The sequence below is a fragment of the Parasteatoda tepidariorum genome, chromosome 7 (genome assembly GCF_982258835.1).
Source record: "Parasteatoda tepidariorum strain Cologne lab strain chromosome 7, Ptep-v5.0, whole genome shotgun sequence".
In the NCBI taxonomy this organism is placed as follows: Eukaryota; Metazoa; Arthropoda; class Arachnida; order Araneae; family Theridiidae; genus Parasteatoda; species Parasteatoda tepidariorum.
In genome coordinates, this window is record NC_141761.1 from 53,626,880 (window position 1) to 53,648,624 (window position 21,745).

Below are 21,745 nucleotides of genomic sequence, written 5' to 3' on the forward strand. Positions count from 1 at the left end.
TTTAAACATAAAAGATTAACAATAAGTTGAAAAAAAAACTTAAGATTTATAGGGAAAAACAAACAAGACACTGACCTTTCCTTAGTAAAGAATGTAACTAAATGAAAATCAAGATGAGCTGCAAAATATCCTAAATCTTTCAGTTTTCCACAACTGAGCAGCTTCCGAGCATGCCCTACTAATAGAGCATCTATGAAAAATTCATCCTGATTCGGCTTTTCCTTATGTTCAGATATTCTCCTAAAATAACATAAGAATAATTAACAGAAATTTTTCTATGTTGTTTGCTATGGAGAATTTGATATCTAATTGCTGGCAAAATGCAAAATATTGACATTTGTACTTACAAAAATGCAGAATATATATTAATGAAGTTTTAATATTTGATAGATCAAAACTTTTTTAAATACCATTTCTCTGATTTTTTTTTATCAATGCATTAAAATAAAGAAATCTTACTTATATCTATGCAAAAAAATACTTATCATATGCTTGAAGCAAACATTGAATTTTTTAAAATAGAAAATGCTAAAACAGATTTAAAATTTATTGGGAATGTATGCAATTTTCTAAAACTGAAGATTCCAAGTAAAAAAAATGAGACCTAAATAGCTAAGGGTTCAAAATTAATGATGATCGGTTGGACAAAGGCGACTGAAATTTGACTAGAATCATAATAAAAGAATTATCAGTGGTTCCCTAGACCAGCAATCAGTGTAAAGTGTGATATGCTGTTTTGATTTTCAGTTTCCTGTTTTGATGTTTTTGGACACAAAATAGCACATTACATATTAATTGAGACTTGTCTTCTGGAACAGTGACTGGATTTTCCGAATTACTACACCTGAATAATAGTATATTTGTAACATTTAAAAAATCATACCTTCTCCTAGGAATGTTATGTGGCTCACTAATTGTTCTTGTAATATCTTGATGTTGAATTCGTGACGATTTATCTTGAATTGCAGAAGCCAATTTTTGGGAAACAGTTGTACTTTGAGATCTAGTTCTACTTAATGAGACAGTTCCTAATACAAAGGACAGATCATCTTCCGTTGGGCTTACAGGGGGTGTAGAATGAGGTATACCGTACTTATTTGGTAAATTAAAGGAACGAGGAATCATTTCATTATCTTTGGGGTCTGAAAAAGAAACATGTTGAATATTAATTTATTATAAAGAGTAATAGATTAAACTCACACATACAAATATAAAAATTTTGATTTATTTCAAGATAATCTTAGTCTTCAACATTTGTTGTTTGTTACTGGCCTCAGGATCAGGGAATGCATTTGTAAATTACTTGTTCAAAATTTTGAGGATGCTCAGATCCAGAGATAAGTTTTCTCTCAGTTTTTAGATAGGTTAAATCATCTTCATTGAAAAAATATAGCGTTGGCATCACAATTCCATTACGTAACGGAATCCAATTATAAATCGAGAAATAAAATAAATCTTCTACTTAATTACACCAGTTGCATCATTGAAATTAAAAATTGCCAAAAGATGATCATTTTTCCCATCAAAATTCAATTAGATTACTATGCTGGACTTTCTTTAAATTCTTATTTCCAGTTAAATATGTTTAACAATTAACTAATTTTGATATGATTTAGAAATCTTTGAGTTTAAAGTGTTTAGTTTTTATCATTTTACCAATGTACATTCATAGGAACTTGAAATGTATTTTTTTTAATTTAAATTATAGCATTTATTTACCAAAAAAAGCACAAAGCAATTAAGCAATTAAATGCAGTAACTTGAATTAAATATAACAACAGCCAAACATGGATAAACAAAATAATTTTATAATTCAAAATTTATTCAAGGCAAAAAAAAATTTTTTTTTGTTCAAGAAAATTATGAATAAATGGAAGAAAAATAATTCCATAACAATTTTTAAAAAAATAGAATTAATAAACCCTTAAAGAGTAAATATGTAAGTCCAATTAAAATTAAAGGTGAATAAACTTACCAATTGCTTTTAAGAATCTCACAAGTTCATTTGCCAGCTAAAAATTGAGATATTCATGCTTTATTATTTTTTAAGGAAATATAAAATAAACAATATAAATAATAAAAATCTTTACCTCCCATTTGCCAGCTTCAAGTGATGAATCTAATAAAAATGTAGCATGCTGTTGACTTACTGATGACAGTTCCAAATTTTGTAAAATTATCAGATAAGATGCAGCTGTGTCCAACTGACCTTGATTTAAGCACGCCTGTAAAAAAATTTCTATAAATTTGCAAAAAAGTAACAGAAATAAATTAATCACTAATATTTTAATTTATAAAATAATTACTTGAAAAAGATTTTTTGGGTTTCCAACAGCTGAAAAGAGGTAAGGCCATAGTGCTAACTCTGTCTTTCTAGCACACTGAACAACTGTTTGAAGAAAAACTGGAAATTCTTGAATGAAATCAATAACTCTTGGTAGCAGAGCATCTGATAGAGAAAATGATTGAAACGATTAATTCTTTTTAAAATAAAATAGTTAATAGTGAATCATAAATAAACACAAGTTATACTATCAGAAAATAAAGTACGTTCAATAACAAATACCAAATCTGAACATAGCTACTATTGTCAATCTGAATGTTATTTTTATTTTATTTAACCTTATTTCCTTTATCAGGGGTGATTGTGAACCCAAGTCAAAATTTCAGAAAATTTCTCGAGTTAAAAAAAAAAAAAAAAAAAAACGGTTTAAATTGAAAAATTAGAAAAAAATTTAAACAGGGTGTTTTTTCTCCTTTTTCTCAACATTTCTTACTTTTCCTAAAATGTATTTAAAATTTTACACATACCTATGATGACCTGGAGAAGTAATTAAAATTTACAAATATTTCTTTCTTTCTTGAGTTTGTGATTATAACAACTATTAACTGATAAAAAATAAATATTAATCATGAATATAAGCTTATAAAGTATCTCTCTGGCTCTCCCTTACAAACAAATAAAATAAACTGTGTGTTTAAGTTCCACCTTTAAAAATTTGATTTTTGCAAACTTCTGTGATCAAAGATTTTTTTTAACGTCTGGACTTTCGATCTCCGGAAACTTCCGGATCACTGTTAGTGAAAAATCCGGATTTTTTCCGGAGCACAATTAGCCCTGCTTTACGTTTGTTTTTTTGGTTATACCACAAAACCCTCACATCTTACTTGCATGATATTTGAAAAGCCCCTTATCTTTAAATAAAACTAGAAAACATTACCAGGAATTGGATCAGATGAAGTTGCCTCTTCTTCAAGAATTTCATGTAAAAGTAATTCTAAGGAGTGTGGAAAATATGGTAGGGTTGAACAGCTTCGAGCAATTTCCCATGCATGGTACCCTAAACTAATATAATCAAAATATGTGGTTAGTTATTAAGAAAAGGATAAATAAAAAGTATTATATAATAAACTATTAATAAGTTATTTATTAATATATATGAAAAAATATGGTTTTTAATAACGCTTGAAATACAAAGTAAAAAATACAGTTTTAACAGCAAAAGAATAACAGAATAATTCTTTAGAATTTAAGTATTTATTGTTGTTGTAGTTCATTTTTACGTCGCACTAGAGCTGCACAATGGGTCATTGGCGACGGTCTGGGAAACATCCCTGAGGATGATCCGAAGACATGCCATCACCATTTTGATACTCTGCAGAGAGGATGGCACCCCCGCTTTGGTAGCCCAACGACCTGCATGCGAAGTCGAGCACTTTACGTTAGAACAGTTTAACGAGGACCAATACCGCTCACCCTCGGTCCCTAAACGATCAGTCCACTGCGGGACTTTAAGTATTTAAATTATAAAATTTAATAAGTTGTTTCAAAATCTTAATAAAATTTTATCTTGCTAATTTTTTATAAAGACATATTTAATTGACATTCCTCTTCTGTATTTTCATCAAACTGAACAGTAATTCTAAAAGAAATTATCATCAAATTAGAAATAACTTGATTTGTATTTCTTTTGGAATTAAAGATGCCAGATATGATATAGCTTTGTCTGTTGTATTTTTTCAATTTTGCAATTTTAAATTTCACAAATGAGGATAACATATTTCCATAGACCATGTCTGTTAACTGCCAATTTACTTTTACCATTCACAATGCAAGTAAAGCTGACATAAGATAGTGTGCATTTGAGAAATGAACCTTCTCAATTTCACTGGGAGGGAGGAAATGTTCAAGAATTTTGGGACAAATAAGCAGAAAGAAAAAAACATGAAATTGAAGTACATAAAAAATAATTAATAATAAATTTACTTACTTTCTTTTTAACAGTTGCCTTAATATATGATGAAGATAAACTTGGCTCTAAAAACAAATGGATGCATTAAAAATGATAAAATATTTTAAAAATATATCTTTGTAATAAGGACAAAAGAAATTAAGTCATGTGATATAAATTACTGTAAATAATGACATTGAAAAAAAAAAGAATTTAAAAGAGTTATTTTTAAAAATAATTATCCTGAAAAAACAAGAAAGTTTATTATTTTAAGAGGAGAACTGCTGCTGCGTATACTTGTAAAATTTTACAGAAAACTATTTTTATTAAATTAGAATTAAAAAATTCAACAACTTGAACACATGTATTTGCTAGCTAGACTTTTATTTTACTGACCCACTATATAATAGTTATAAGACAATGAAAATATATTTATTTTTTGTCGCGCTTTTTCCTTCAACAAATTATTTGCAATACAAAAGTGAGAAAAAACTGATTTGCAGTGTTGAGCATTCAATTAGCAAAAAATTTATCATGAAGAAAAAATTGTAAATAAATACAGTTTTTTAACTTTCAATAAAGTGAATGGAATTAAAAATTTTTGAATCTATCGGAAGATAATTATAAAAAACACTTAGAAGTAAACTGTAGTAAAAAAAAATTCATTGAAATAAAAAAATAAACTTTTTTTTACAATATTTACTAGTTAATGTGCACACTTTCTTTTCTTCAATGAGAAATGCTATAGATTATTGATATTAAGTAAATATTGCTAATTTGCAAACACAGTTCAAAACCCAAACCATTTTTACAGTAAACAGATAGAGAGAGATAGAGAAACACGAAAGAGATATGTTAATTAATTTTTTATAAGCAGACCTTAAATTTTATTTAACTACGTATGCGTCAGCAAGAATTGTTGTGTACTGTATCTTCTTAACAACTGTATCTGTATATTTAAAACTGTATTTTCTTAAGGTAAAGTAACTAATATTCAGGTAAGCTAGTTGACATCTCAATTTAATTTCCTTCTGCATTTCTTAATTTAAAAAATTAACCATAATTTAAGAATTTTTAGAAATGTTTTTACTTAAAAATATTAACAGCAAGTTTTTTTTTGAACAAGCATATTTTTATGGTTTGTTTACAAATACATATGTTACAGTTATCTAATTTAAAATAAGATAATTGTTATTTATTTCTAAACAAAAATATTAAAATAAAAAAAACCTACAGTTCGAGACACTACACAAAATGGTTGTTTTCCATAGCTGTCTGCAGGGAGAAGAACTGTTTCGTTTTCAGCTCCAAGAATAACGGCATCTTCATAAAGAACAGCTATAACAATTTTTATCTTATTAGGTAGATAAAATACAGTACAAAAGAAAATGAATAAATAATATTGAAATAAAATCATTGCCGTAATGTTTGCAGAGATACACAGCGGCATTTAAGATTTAAACAGGAAGTTAAGCCAAATTTTTCAACAAAAAATAAGCACCTTTTAAGCAGTTAAAAAAAATATTATAATTAGGAAATATGCACTAATAAAAAAATTTTCTTCTTACTGTTGAAAGTTCTTCATATATATATTAAAAAAATACAAAATAATTTTTCAAGACTTTACATGAATATGATAAAATAATTAGTTTCTGACAAAGAGTTATTTTCTTGATTATTTTTGCCACCATGTAAACAATTTAAACTCAATTTTAAATTAATTCAATATTGAGAGGCTCGTTCTATTTTTAAATTAATAATTTTTTTACTTACTCATGTAATAAATTTAATTCAAAACTAATTCACAACCAACTAATAATTAATTTAACTGTTATGGAGATTCAAAAAAATTTCTAAGAAACATCATTTATAAATATTCAAATATAAATTTATATAATTATGTAATAAAGAGTTATCACTTGTAACAAAATGGATAAAATTAATCAACTGTTTTAATACCTTTTCTGCATTAATTTTTTAAAGGATTACATATATCAAATAAAAAGAACTATATCAATTTGTAATATATCAAAAAAAAATAACATTAAAAAAAAATTTGCAAAGGATATTTTCATATATATTAGAAAGGAAGAACATTACATATGGTAAAGCATCTACGATTAGTGGCACATTGAGAATGTGAGAGAAATGCAGTTGGCACAAAAAATTTGATTGCCATACATTTCCATAAACATGTGCGCATCGAGGGAGTGAGTTAATAAGCAGTATATAAATGCAGACCTATAGCAATCAAATTTTTTATGCCACCCACATTCCTCTTGTTCACTTCCTTAGTATGCAACTTGCATATTGCCTGCCATTTTTAAAATTTATTACTTATTTTGTAACATTTCCTTCAAAAAGGTTGAAAGAGTTACACATTTACTTTAAAAAAAACTGACATTCAGAAAGAGTTTGATAAACGTTTGGGACTATCTAAAGTGGAGTTAGCAAAAGAACAGATTAGTTGTTTTGTTTTCAATTTTAATTACCAACAACTACTTTTTTTTTTAATTTTAAGTTATACACCTTTTCATTTATACATCAATTTACTTCAGTCCCCTGACAGATAAATAAATGGTGCTTTGCTGATCATTGCTTTGTAACTTTAAATGAACTAAGAAGATGATTTAAGAAAAAAAAGGAAAAAAAAAACTGACCAAGACTAAAACTATAATTTTAATCATAGGCTCGCTATATGCTTAGGTAAACTTAACTTTAAAATTTTACATGCATTAATGCCAAAAGTTTAATTTCATTTTCTAAGTAATTAAATATTTAGATATTTTATATGAACATAAGCAATCCCAATATTTTCTACAGTAATTTTAGTCTCATACATTACATTTTACTCAATATGTACCTAAAGGATAAATATAAACAGGAACTGGAAGCATTATTCTCTTAGACATAAAGTTGTGAGATCGTTGCTTTTCTCCATCTCTTGGAAATAGTGGCAACCAAACCTTTAAAAAAATAGAAAGATATAAAAATTAAGGAAGTTTTAATGCTGTACGAATGAAAAGATAAGCTCAAAACAATATTTGATCAATAAAAAATTCATATTTTATGAATTTATATTACAGTCCTTTAATGCACTCTCTTAAAATATTAAATGTGTAAAACAAATGTTTAACACACCGTAAAACTTATTTAGCGCACACAACTTAAAAAACCATCTATGACAAAAAGAATTAAATTCAAAACATATTTATGTTTCAGTATGTAAATCTTAGTAAATTTAATGTCAATCATTGCTATATAAATATCAAAGTACATTTCTTAAAATATTAGTAATATAAAAAAATAATAATAATAATAAATTCTACAATGGCAAATAATAAATCCTTAAGTAATTATGAAACCAAATTTTGGCATTCTAATTTTGCATTTAATATCATGTTATGTCCTGTTAATAATACCCGTTTAAATAGTTTTTTAAACTACTATATTCCTGCATCTTCATTCAGACATTCTACCATCATTTAATAAAAATGTTGAAGTTATTTATTTATTTTTTTAGAAAAAAAAACTATCTCATGATGATAATGATTTGTTACAATTTGGGTGAAATGCCTCAAAAACTATTATGCATCAGTAGAAGAAAATGTTGAAACTTCTGGTGTTGTCTATTTAAAAAATGGTTGCAGAAGTTGAACAAAGTATGTGACGTGGAAGAAGATGGAAGATGATAAAACAGAACCACACCAACATTTGTGAAAAGTCTTAATACCTTTGAAACAATAGGGAACTTTCTGTATTCACTCAAACTAACAGAAAATTAACATAATTTTTTCAATTATGAAGTCTATTACTTCTTTTATTACTTTTCATAAATTTTAAAGTCATTATTTGATACTTTATGTTGACCCACATTAATCATTTTCCTGTATTTATCATTCACAATAAATGGCCTCATGGAAAATGGTTTTACTGTATAAGTAAATCATAGTTATTCAACCCTTTTGATCCAGCAACCCTATTAATAAATAAAAGAAAGAAATTAATACTTTGGGAAGCAACTGCCTGAAACTGTTTAGAAAACAAACAAACATTACAGTATATTTCTGAATACAAGCCCATCCATGTATAAGCTGAAGAGTCTGCTCTTTATTTGAAGATCCTCCCAAAATTTAAAACTCGAATGTAAGCTAACGTAAAAAAATAAGGCATGCTACACTTGAAAATAAAAATTTACTCCTCTCTTGTAGTAATGGTAGATCTAGTAATGGTTGCACAGATGTTAAAAGCAGATTGTGTGTGGTGGACCTCCAGAATTAATAATTAGAAAATTATAGTATTCCTATCTAAATGTCCTTTTCATGCTTTTCTTTTTAATTTTTTATGATTAGGTATTCTGTTTTCAACTATTATATAATGTATTTTTATGTTTTGTTTGTACCTTTTGAGATATTTACTGATTATTGGTGATGCTTGACAAAAGGAGAAGCATTTCTTTCAGCCATGTCCTCCTGAAACTTTTCAAAGTCAGGGAAACAATTACAAGCCAACCCCCTAACTTTAGCTTTCAAATATTTACTAAAAATTCTCATGAACATTAGAAATATTAACATTAGAAATATAATACATCTCCTACATTAGAAATATTAATAAAAACAGGGTGAAATTTTAGAAAAGGTAACAGAACCTAATGGGTCAGAGATTAATGGCCAGTTTTTATAAAAAATTTCATAAATATGTAAACTAGGCTTACGAAACTTTGTGCAATTACAGCACATAATAACCAAAGTAATTGTTGCAAGTAACAAATTTCTTACTACATTTTTTGGAATATTACAAGTTACAGTACACAAAAACACAATTTTCCATTTGTAATTCATTATTGATCTCTCAAACCTCTAAAAGCTTTCCACTTCATTGATAAGTATGAGAAATCACATATACTAAACACTTGTAGATTTACAAAATGATTCTCGTAGAATTTTTCGAGAAATATGAAAAAAATGTATTAGCATTGTAGTGTTTCCATTATTTTTCCCACCCCATATACATTATATATATGCTACTTTGACTTGACTCCAAGGTTGAGGAACACCAAAGTCTACTTCTGTGAATTAAGTCAAGACTAAGAAATTAAAAAGTAAGATGGAATTAAGTGAGCACTATAATTGTTCGAAAGGGGAAAAAAGTGATAATATCAGCTGAATATAGCAAAAGTGGAATTTAGTAAATATTAATCAAGGTGCAAATTTCAAATAAGTTAAATGCTAGTGCACTCAAATACAGAAATAACTGAGAAACATATAATTCACTACAAATGGAATCAACTGGGTCATGTTATATATAATTAACAAGATTCATTTAGATTTTATTAACTCAAAATATTACATTGTTTAGGTACAACAGTTTGAGGCATATGGCAGCCCATTATAATTGAAAGGGCATAACATATGCAGCATTTACAGACCCTATTATAAAGGAGGTCAAAGTAAGAACTCCTAAGGCAATTGTCGGATTGCAAAGGAGAATATGGATTTAAGCTAAATATGAGTCATAGCACACTGCATATAGTTTATAACTGACAAAAGGAAATGTTTGAACTAATCAAAATTACAATACAACTGAGAATACAACTGATACTACATTATAATACAACTGAGTAAAATTTTTTATTTTAGAAATGGTCCTGATAACTTTGATTGCTTTTAATAAAGCTTGTATTAAGAAGGCAGGTTTCTGAATACTTTAAAATTTAAGGATGGGCTGTAATATGATGATATTTTGCAGAAATAACTGAGTGGTCAAATTTGTATAATAATTTATCAAGTATTGCATTTTCATTTAATAACATATTCCAATTCTCCTTTTCACTATGGGGAAGCATCCAAATTGTAATATGTAACCAAGTTTATGATTCAATAGCTGAAGGGTTAAATGAGATTTTATATTCAAGATAAAATATTTAACACAACTAAGATACTTATTCAAATTTACGGTGATAGAACCAGTGTTCATTCATAGACAAAAATGTCTCAATGGTTCACAATTTTAAAAAAAACATACATTTTATTTTTATTAAATATTTGAAAATTTTAATTTTTCTTTAATAAACACACAATCCAATACTACATGTTGCTTTCTCTCTCCACAAAAGTTGTAAGAAAGTATTTGAGATCAGGTGTACCTACACGCATACCATGTGCACCGCAAGCGATCCACAAGGCTTCTGTAAGATGAGGTGTATCTTTTGAGCTGTGAGAGCATACCCAAACATTTTCAACACATGAAGCCAAAACAGTTGGTAATCCATATGATGGTACTTTCTGAAAAAGTGAAATGCAATACTTAAATTTTATTCTATTTAATTTTAAAATAGCATAATTAATCTTAGTAAGCACCTACACCTTAGATATGTTCAAAATTTAATGCATTTACTTACATAGTTTATAACTTTCATATTCTCTTACATAAAACAAAAATTTAATAACAACTAATTGAACAGAATCATAATTACATAAGTTAACATAACCATGTAAATTTATGTAATTTCAATTCTGTATTGTGTAATTTTTTGTATTATGTAATTTAATTTTAATTACATAATTTTAATAATTAAGTCAGAGATGTCCTACTTTTAGCAAAAACGAATTCAGCTTTATCAATAAATAATGACTGAATTACTCCTCAGTGCTTAAAGACGTTATCAACTAGTCTTAAATAATAGAGAAAAAAATATCTGTATAATATTTTGCAATTAAAAACACAAGTTTTCAACATTTTATTTTCATTAAAAAAATTTAATTAAATTAGATTTCAAGGTTTTTTGTGTGGAAAGATTGTATTATTTGACCATTTTCAGTGTTTAATTTTAAAATAATATATTTATTTCATATTTGTGTTTAACATGCTTCAGTTGTAGAAAAATTTTGTAAGTTTTAAGTCACGGGTCCACAGATTTTTTTGTTTTCAACTGATTTCTATCTTTAACTCTAACATATATTTCAGAGTATAAAAAATTATAAAATGTTATTTCCTAATAATTTTTTATTTTATTTAAAGTTATATCATATTTTAATCACATTGCATTATAATATACTAGCTTCTAAAATTACATCTTACTTGGACGTTAAATGATTAATGGATTTTATTAAATACTTAAATATCATTTACCTATTACTTACAGTAATGAAAAAATATTACTAAATTTCCAAATTATTAAAATATTAAGAAAATTTTTGAATGAACTTTTTTCAATACATATAATTAAAATGGAAAATAAAGCAAAAAGAAAATAAAAACTGTCAAAAAATTAAGATAAAACTTTTAATAAATTTTAAAAAAAGAAAAAAATAATTATTTATTGGTAAGCAGCATGGTACTTTTTCTTTATGTACACACAAATAAATTCTGCTGTTTTATTTGTCTGGGAAATAAAACTGTTTCAAAAGAGCCAAGAGAGTAAATCGTAAATTCAAACAAATTTAAAAAGAAAAAAAAAACAGTTAAATATACTTGTGTCTTTAGCAAAGACGGGTTTATTGCCTCTACCGGCGCAATGAATAAGTACCAACAGCACTTAAGTTTATACAGACAGAAAAGTTTCAATGGTAAACCAAAGGAATAAAAAGTTTCAGGCTAGATTATTTCTCTTTAAAGTTATAAATTTATAGTATTGTTTGATGCATCTCATAAAAGATTAAAATAAAAAAAATAAGAAACAACACAATTGATAACATTTATAAATGATAAAAATAAGCTAAAGAAGGTGCTGAATTAACCAAAATAAAATCACCTAAATAACTTTTAATCAAGTAATCAGAGTTTAACAAATAAATGTGATATCCTAATAGTTCAAAATGTTTGCACAATAAATAGTAATAATTATTGATTAAAATGAAAATTAGAAAAAAAAAAAAAACATAAAATTTCTAATTTTTAAGTATTGATGACACTAATAAGATATACACACATTTTTAGATTAAACTAAATTCGGATATTATCGCTAAGTTTTTTTTTCTCCTTACTTCTATAAAACAAGTCAGGAGACATCTACAATTTTCATTCTTGATGTTCTGATAAATGTGACAAGTTAATTAAGAAAATCAATATTACTCTAAGAACTGTGCATAACACCACTTATACGCTTATGCTAACACCATAGTTTTGTCCGCAAAGACTATAAAATATTTAATAAAATAAGTAGGTCTACAGCATGGTGCTATTAATGATAATACAAAAAGTAATTAGAAATCAATAAAACATCATCATTACAATAACTATATGGAAAAATATCAACATCATTCAAAACTATAGAAAACAATGTTATTTGAATCATGCACAGAATTATAATAATATCAATAAGTTTTTTTTTCTTGCTCCTGAAAACAGCCACGAAACATCCACAATTTTCATCCCTGATTAACTTTGACAATTTACAGGGTATCTGCTACATTTTAGATTTTCCATGACTAATTCCAAGAATTTTTCATGACTTAACCAAGTCACTATTTTCTCGACAAAAACACAACAATAAGTTTAAAAAAGCATTATAATAACATTAATTGAAATGATAGGTATAACCAAAACTAATATACTATGTACCTTCATATTTATAGATTTTAAATTTTAAAAACAGGGTAAAGAAAGAGTTGAAACAATATAATAGCTGAAAAAAATACAAAAGCAAATAATTTTTTTTCCTGCAGAATTTTATTCTAACGATACTTTTCTTGTTCTTCGGAAAGGAAAGAAATACTGCTGATTTTTCTGTTTTCATTTCGGAATTTAAAAAAATCATCAATGATTGGTTTGCTTCAGCTAGAATTTTAAATTAATAAAATATTAAAAAAATAAATAATAAAGATTCTTAAATCACAGAAGTTTAAAAGATAATTCACTTCAGAAATGATGATTTTCCTTCCATTTTTTGAAGGAACACCATAATTTTTAAAGAACATGATAAAAATATTTTATATTCTAATAAAATAGGACTATAAGTTCGTTATGAATTCAGATATTCGGAACAAGATAAAATAGAGGGGGGGGGGGTGATTCCACTTAAAAAATTAGATCTTTCAGCAATCTAAATTTATGGCTTTCCATGATTTTTTTTAAAAAAATAGTTAAAATCACGACAAATTTTGTTCAATACTGAAATTCATGACTTTCCAGGTGTGCGGATATCCTGAATTTAATTAAGAAAATCAATAATGCTCTAAAACCGTGCTTAACACACCACTTACAAGCTAATGCTAACACCATAGTTTTGTTCGCAAAAGACTATAAAATATGAAATAAGTATGTCTATAGCATGATGCTATTAATGCTAGTACAAAAAGCAATTAGAAATCAATGAAACATCATTACAATAAATATATCAAAAAGTATCGACACAATTCAAAACTATAGAAAACAATTTAAAGAGTGTTATTTGAATCATGCACCAAATTAACATTTTTTTTATTATTTTAAACTCTTATCAACACATAGATAATTGTGAAAAATGCTTGTTAGCAAATGTTATAAACATACCTGAGTATTATTGTTGGTAATATCAGATGTCTTAGCAACAGGATCTTGCTGTAGTAAAAGCAATCGGCCACATATGTTTAACAGTATACTTTCATCTCCTTTTCGCGGCCATCTCACTTAAAATAAAGATAAAAAATATTTTTTTAAAAATAAGCTTTAAAATTTGAGAATCAATTACATGCAATGGCCACATAATGCATATTCATTGGAATTTAGCAGCTACAAACTTCTAAGCAATATATAAAGGATTTTTTTTTTAAAAGCAATTAATACCTGTTTCTGTACATAAAGAAGTTAAAATAGCAGAAATCACACAAGCTGGATGGAACACTAAATTTGAAACATCAAGTTCTAAGAGCCTAGTGACTTGTAGTACACTACCTAAAAATAAACATTAATCACTTTTTTAAACAAATATCTTACTTATTCAAAATATAATTTTTTTGTGATCATAACAAGGTAAACCTATAAACGAAGATTAAAATATTAATTTAGTACATAAAATGTAAAGAAATTAGAAACAAACATTTCTGATTTAGGAACAATTGCACTCCTTATATTTGGTGATTGAGAAATTACTTTTTAAACCTTCATTCTAAATTTTAAGACAAAATGTAAAAGGAAACAATATTTTTATGAAGCAAATGGTTAAATAATGGAGCTAAAATATTTTTTCCTGCTTTCTATTTTAGATTAAAACAAATTTAAAAAAAATAAAACAGAAAAATTAAAACTTATTTAATGACAATATTGGAAGATTTTAAAACTTTTTGTATTTCTTTTTTTCATTTTTCCAGAACAGTAAGATTAATTTAGTATGATTATTCAATAATAATTATAAAACGCAATACAAAAAGTTTCACAAGTCATTTAAAAGTTTTACTAGTTATTTACAGCTAGAGTTCAATTTCAGAGATAGCTCATACTTTCTTAGAGGTTACATATTACGTAAAACTGTCCATTCATATTGTTTTTAGATAAGTACTTTACAAGTCCTGGAGATTGGAATTTCGGCTAAATAAAAGCACAATGGACTATCAGTAAATCAGTTTGAGGGAAAAAATTTTGGGGGGAAATTTAAAAATGTGATGAATCAATGTTTTGCCCCAAGGACCTCAATCTTAATTTGTGTGGGAAAAAAATCATTCAATAACAGAAATGGTATAACAAGAATAAATAAACATCAGTAGTATCAGTTAATGAATTAAAATACTGTCAGTAAATAAAATCAGTAAATAAAAAAATCCTTTAAATAAAAGCAATAAAATGCAAGTTTATACTTATACTTAAGAGTGCTAAGATTTTATATTTAAGTTAAATTATAACTTTATAAATATTTCAAATTGCAATGTTTACAAAAATATTACAAATCAATAAAATAACTAAATCTTACTCGTTGGTGATGTTTTCCTTTGCAACAAAAATAAAGTCAAATGAGAATCAGCACAAAAACTCAGAAGTCGATCACCAAGTGCAGAAAGTTGAAGAACTTGAGAGTCCATCTTAACCACACGTAAAAATTGATTGTCAAGTTTACTTTCTTGAGGATAAACACGGATCTAACAAATGTACAAATTTATCACTTACACATTTTTTAAAAAGTAAACAAATAAAGTGCATTAATAAATTTGACAAAAGCACATATTAATTGAGATGTTTGAGTGTCATTTCTTCAAAAAACTATTTAGTACAGTACAATCATAAACTTTTTTAATTTTACATTTCTCAAAAAGTACCACTTAAGAAGGACATTTTTTCTCTTTTAGAACTACCAGAAACAATAAATGTTTTTAAGTTTAAAATGCTTTCTTTCATATTTATATTTTACTAAAATAGTTTACTTGAATATAATAGATTTTTTTTTGAGAAAAATAATATCTTAACATAAAGATTTTATTCTACCTTAATGGTTTAAATCTTACAAAAAATTATAGAATTACTTAAAATTAAATAAGTGTTTCCAAAAAATATATATATAAATAAGTAATTGTTTTGTATTGTTTTAATAATCATCAATGCATGAATATTTCATGACAAATATCACAAACTAATCTAACTTTTCTCAGTAACTTTCAATTATATATTTAAATAGTAAGGTACATAAACTGTGGTATAAGAAAAAACTATATTCACCTCATCTCTCAAGTCACGTAGATTATAGCAGCCAAGTATAATTTGATCTTCCCACCATAGTAATCCACCCATAGTGACAAAATCTCTTTCCTAAAAAAGTGAACAATGTAAATTTTAACATTAACTCATATTATAAGCAGAGTACTTCTTGAATAATGTGTGTTAATCATATGTAAAACTCCCATATTACCTGTGTTTCATTTCCAAACAATTTCCACCTTCTTTGTACTAGTGAATAATGTGCTAAGCCACTTCTACCAGCAACAGCCATACTCTGACCTTGTGAATCTATAGCTGTGTACTAAAATAATAAGTAAAAAAAAAACATCATTAATGCAAAAATGAGAATAAATTTTGTAATTGCAAACACAATTAAAATATTTATACAAAAGGTTTACATAGATGTAAAGAATTACTATTTAATGATTAAAGGAAAGAAAATGAAATGCAATGTCAATAAAATCAATAAGTTTACTTACTCTGATAGGCCAGTTATTAGAAAGGTAGCCATATGGTATCTAGAAATATTCAAAGAGATATAATTTTCAAAAAAATGCAGTATTATCTTTTACATATTAACATCAGAACAATAATAAAAGCATATATTTCAAACATCTTTAACATGAATTACACCAGTCCATGTTATTTCTCTTTTGTTTTACTTTCCAAGTATGATGATGTTGTTGTAGCAGGCCATTAAGACAAGGGGTACATTTGTTCTTGTTTTCCAGTGGCGCCATCTACAGCCAAGAATTCGACATCTGCCACATCCATACATCACACCCGTTCATATATCCATTCATTCATCTACAGATTGTAATTTTGTCCTGAACAAGAGAACGATCAATCTCCAATCCAGTCCCTCCCCAGAGGCATAATTTGTTATGAGAACATGGAGGAATTTGTGACTCGACAGATTTGCAACAGTTATCATTTACTATACAAGGAGTCTTTGGCAGGCTTGATTCGTACTACTGTTCTCGTGAATGTGTGTCCAGCGCCCTTCCAACTAGTCTATCCCAGCCACGACTTCTATTAAACTTGCAATTTAACTTTTTTTTAAAAAGCAATATAGTTTGTTATCTTACAGAAATATTTTAAGCCAATATTAGAAGTGACTATATTGACAATTCAACTTTATTTTAGTTTTCGTTTTAATTTGCCTAGCTACTAGACAGTCTACTTAATATTATTCAAGCAAAATACCTCAAAAAATTCTCATCATTGTTATCATGCATGCTAATTTGTAGCAATATTTTTACATAGCCACATTTACAAAGAAACATATTATTATTGCATAGTCGTAATTTGTTGATACGCCTTTAGTTACATTAAAAAAAATTCAATACTTAAATTTTATACACAACATTTAAACTATTGAATAAATAAACTCATTTACCTGCAAAAATATAAGGAGTTGTCTCAGAATTTCAAATCAATCACTTAATAAAAAATTATGGAATATTTGCAGAATAAGAACAAGCATAACAGAAAGTATGAGCGTTTTTAAAAAAAGGTAGGTTGTCTATCAAGTAGTTTTTAAGATTTTCCTAATTCCAAATTAAAAACTAAATTCTTGAGAAATTATAATTAATGTTTAAGAAATGCAAAATTATAAATTATAGTTATATATATATCTATAAATTAGGAAATAATGGTTGGACAATTTTGAGACACCACTATTTAGCCAGTTTTTAATATCCATGCTGACTTTGAGCTTCAGTCGGATTTCATAGTATGAAATGGAAAATTAACCTACAATATTTACTATTGTTCTTCTATATACTAAAAATAATTTGGAATTTAACTTTATGGATAAAGGCAATCAAGAATAAAGTAACCAATAAAAGTTTTAGCTGTTTAATAATTCAGCTTCAGCTACATTCAACATATTGCATCCCCCACTGGGCAAAAATAGACAAATCACATTACATAGCACATTGCATTGTTATTACAATAAATATGTACTTACAGGAATGATTATCCATTGCTTATTACCAGCCAGCATCTGCTCACGAGAGATTCCAACAGATATAGGAGATTCTTGTTCTAACTTGCAATCATGTGATACCGGTTTATTATGTATAATATCAGCGCCAGCACTGATATATAATCTGTCTTCAGCTTGCAAAAAAACATGTTCACGACCAGTCTACAACAAAATTTTCCCTTTTAGAAAAATCAAATATTTTATATAAAAATGCAGGTTTAGAAAAACTCAAGCTTACATTAAATTTTTAACTAAGTAAGAACTTTTATTTTTCTTAGAAATTTGCAAGAATCAGTCTAAGAAACATCATTCATTTTCTTTTTAAATTCTTTGTTTTAATTCATTTTAATTTTAAGCAAGAGAAAGACTTTGAATATTCACTAAACAAAATGAAAAAAAAATTTTTTTGAGGAACATAGAAACTAAAAATGTTGATTTAATTGTCAGTTCTAAATTCTTCGTGAATAATTACTTGAGACAGGATAGTTTTAGAAAAAAATGCAAATTGGAGAGAGAGAGAAAAAAGGAAAAAAGAATTTAAAAAAAAAAAGAGTTTTCTTCCAGAGTTTCATATAATTTATACACAGTATTTTCTGGTGCATAAGTTAACTTTTTGTACCCTAAACTTGCAATGTGATTTTGGAAGCAGACACATACAGAATTTTGAAAAATCTGTGATGCACAGAATAAAAGTGTAACCTATTCTATAAGATAAATAATAAGAAAGTAACAAAACTACTACACAGTCATGTCTAATTTAAACTCTTTAAACAAACAGAACATCAAGAGTTCATCAGAAAAACGAACATAATTAATTGAAAGTGAAATAGAAAAAATTGACTTACGTTCATAGAGTTTCATATTGTTTTTATGTATAAATTTATTTTATAAAAAAGGCATTAATACAAAAAATCTTTGCGTCGTTTTACTTATTTATCCGATATATACAAAACCCATCCTTTTATATTTAAAATTTGGGTTTGATTTATACATGGAACAAAGCTATACTGCAGAAAATACATAATTCACAAGTTATCACTAGAATTTTATAAAAATCAAGTATACAAACCATTCCAGCATTAACAGTTAAGGCACTTTTTACAAACTGAAAAATAACTACATCGATTTTAGGGTGTTTCACAGTAGGAAGTGGTTGATTTTCTTCTTTTAAATTAGGTTGCTTTCTTGTTAATGCCCATAACTGATAACCTTCAGGTCCCCACTCCTGCAGGAAAAATCATAATAATAATCAGCAAAATTCAAAAAAATTACAATATTATTTGAAATTTTAAAATAACAATTTGAAAGATTTACAAACTATAAAATTTATAACTTCCAAATGAATATTATTACAGGGAAAGAGGACAAAATACCATTATTTTTTTTAGTTTAAGTACAATAAAATATATTTTTTCCAACTAAATCCTTATTTTCTATAAAGATCTAACGTGAAATTTTTTTTCCCAGTAAAATAAATATCTCATTGTTTTTTTTTGTTACTTTATTACCTTTAAAAACTATACTAAAATAACTTATTGAAAAAAATCAGCATTAATGTCAAGAAAATTTAAAATTTTGTTTTTAAAAAGTGTAACAAACATTTCTTTAAAAAAAAAAGAAAAAAAAATGTATAACACAAATTTTAAATTATAATGCTTCATCCTTCTTTTACCATTAAAAAATTTTAAACAATATATCTAACATTTTAACAAAATATATATCGAAATTCATGATGCTCACAATGATAGTTTTCATACAAACCTGATAAAGTTACAAAAGCAAAATAGCATTAGTTTGATTTAAATTCTATTTACAATAAGAATAAAAAAAAAAAGGTTTCTGTAACAGATACTGCTAACAGGGTGGCCACTCAAATCAGATTTCAAATTTCCCTGATTTTTCCAGGTTTTCCAGATAAAAATCTTAAAATTTCCAGGTTTCTGTTTCTTTTTTCTTACAAAGTGTAGGATGTGTACAAGAAAAGTGTCGATATTATATAATATTTTATTCAAAATGTTATTTTTTTTAACATATCATCTTGAAAAAAATAATTTATTTTGACAATTTGGCACGATTTTTTATTTCATTTTCAAATGTTTTGGTACAAAATTTTGAATTAAAAAGCATATATTGACCAATAAAAGAGTAAAATTAAATATTAATATATAGTTGGTTCTTAAAAAAAACATCTTTTTAAAATATGTTATAAAAGGTTAAAATGAAATAGAAAAAATTAGCATTAATGCAACAATTGTAACAATTTATCGACAAATATTGCTGTTAGCGATTGTTAAAAAATGCGTGATTGGTTGGTTTGCTGAGAAAAAATAATTCACAGATTTCTTTGAATGGGAGTAGAAAAGCTTTCAGAAAAAGAGTGCAATATAAAATCTATTATTATTAAATTATAACCAACTAATTTTTGGAGAATTTTACTAAGTTAAAAATACAAAAACATTTTGTCAAAACAGAAAAAAAAAGTACCACCAAAGCATCGGAACAAACTTGAGCCATAAATGGATTCAGCCCAAGGACAGAATTTAAAAACAGAAGCTAATATCCTAATCCCTTTTTCAACCCCCACCAAAATCTTTCCTAAATTGCTCAGTCCCATAGCGGTCAAAGGTTTCTGCATTCGTTTAGCAACCATGGGAGAATTTTATGTGGCATTCTAGTTTAACAGAGCTGTAATGGAGCAAATTTTGATGCAAGCAAAGTATTGTTAAGGGGCCGTTCAAAAAGTACGTACATCCCGAAGGGGGGAGGGAATTTGCTATTATGTACGGTTTTGTACGATGGGGAGGGGGGGGAGGTATTATACAAAGTACGTACTTTATAAACATACACGAAATTTAAATTTGACTTTATCCTACACCCTCCTTAAGTAAATATTTAATTTTATTTAAAACATAATTATTTTAATTTTTATGAAAAAGGGGGGTAGACTAATAAAATGTGCGTACTCTAAGGGGGGGGGGAGTAAGACCTTATGTACGGTAATGTACGAAGGGGGGGAGGGGTTTAAAATTTCTCCATTTTTGTGTACGTACTTTTTGAACAGCCCCTAAGTTGATGATATTTCAACTGTTTGGCCATACATTTCCGTTAAAAAAAAGTGGGTATAATGGATAAAATTATTTAAATTAAGAAAATTAGTAACTAATTTAAATAAGTTAAATTAAAAAAATTATCAAAGAAAAAATTTCCAGCTTTTCTTTAAAATTCCCTGATTTTTCCAGGTTTTTATCCAAATTTCCCTGATATTTCCAGGTTTTCTACAGTATAAAAAAATTCCCTGATAATTCAAGGTTTTTCAGGTAGGTGGCCACCCTGTGCTAATGGCAATTATTTAAATAATTTTTGATAAATAAAAATTCAAAAAATTTGTATTTTTTAGCCTTTATTTTCAAAAACACATTCAATTATATTTTGAAAACATAATAATGCTTAATTAAATTCAAATTCTTATTAAATATTGGTTGAAACTTTGTTAGCTGAAAAACATCTTAGATCTACAGGGCTGAAAGTCCATATATATGAAGATGGAAAAGAGTAAAAACTGGTAACCAATAAATTTCATTTTTAGCTTTTTTTCGGAAATAATAAAAATATCCATTATTACCAAATTCTTTCTCTCAAAAGAAGGAAGCATATTCTTATCAGCCTATTTTTATGTAAAATAACATTACTTAAGTCAACTTATAGAAAAAAAATAAAGACCTATAAGAAGTTTGAAATCCGTATTAAGTTGTGAGAATTTAATGGAAACTTTCCTTTTGATAGTAAAGAATTATATATTATTATGGGAAGCTAAAAGTAATAAAATGCATGAATGTGATACGGAATATTATAAATGTGAGATTTCTAAAATGTATTTTTTCTAGTTTAATTTTACTAG

The 21,745-nt window shown here is 26.5% G+C and overlaps 1 protein-coding gene across 2 annotated transcripts in view; it reads right to left on the reverse strand.

Moving 5' to 3' along the window:
- LOC107443107 (guanine nucleotide exchange factor subunit RIC1) overlaps positions 1-21,745 on the reverse strand; it is a 63,964-nt gene that overhangs the window by 23,870 nt on the left and 18,349 nt on the right. The window contains exons 11-28 of one of the 2 annotated variants that reach the window (XM_071183461.2): positions 18,917-19,072; positions 17,830-18,009; positions 16,337-16,375; positions 16,048-16,158; positions 15,858-15,947; positions 15,118-15,283; positions 13,998-14,105; positions 13,725-13,840; positions 10,382-10,516; positions 7,096-7,198; positions 5,467-5,570; positions 4,272-4,318; positions 3,222-3,346; positions 2,307-2,449; positions 2,091-2,225; positions 1,976-2,012; positions 884-1,142; positions 76-240 (exon numbers count right to left, since the gene is read on the reverse strand). In XM_071183461.2, the coding sequence (XP_071039562.2) occupies positions 76-240; positions 884-1,142; positions 1,976-2,012; positions 2,091-2,225; positions 2,307-2,449; positions 3,222-3,346; positions 4,272-4,318; positions 5,467-5,570; positions 7,096-7,198; positions 10,382-10,516; positions 13,725-13,840; positions 13,998-14,105; positions 15,118-15,283; positions 15,858-15,947; positions 16,048-16,158; positions 16,337-16,375; positions 17,830-18,009; positions 18,917-19,072 (2,219 nt within the window). The remainder of the gene's footprint in view (positions 1-75; positions 241-883; positions 1,143-1,975; positions 2,013-2,090; positions 2,226-2,306; positions 2,450-3,221; positions 3,347-4,271; positions 4,319-5,466; positions 5,571-7,095; positions 7,199-10,381; positions 10,517-13,724; positions 13,841-13,997; positions 14,106-15,117; positions 15,284-15,857; positions 15,948-16,047; positions 16,159-16,336; positions 16,376-17,829; positions 18,010-18,916; positions 19,073-21,745) is intronic. The other variant, XM_087167853.1, reaches the window with a different exon arrangement.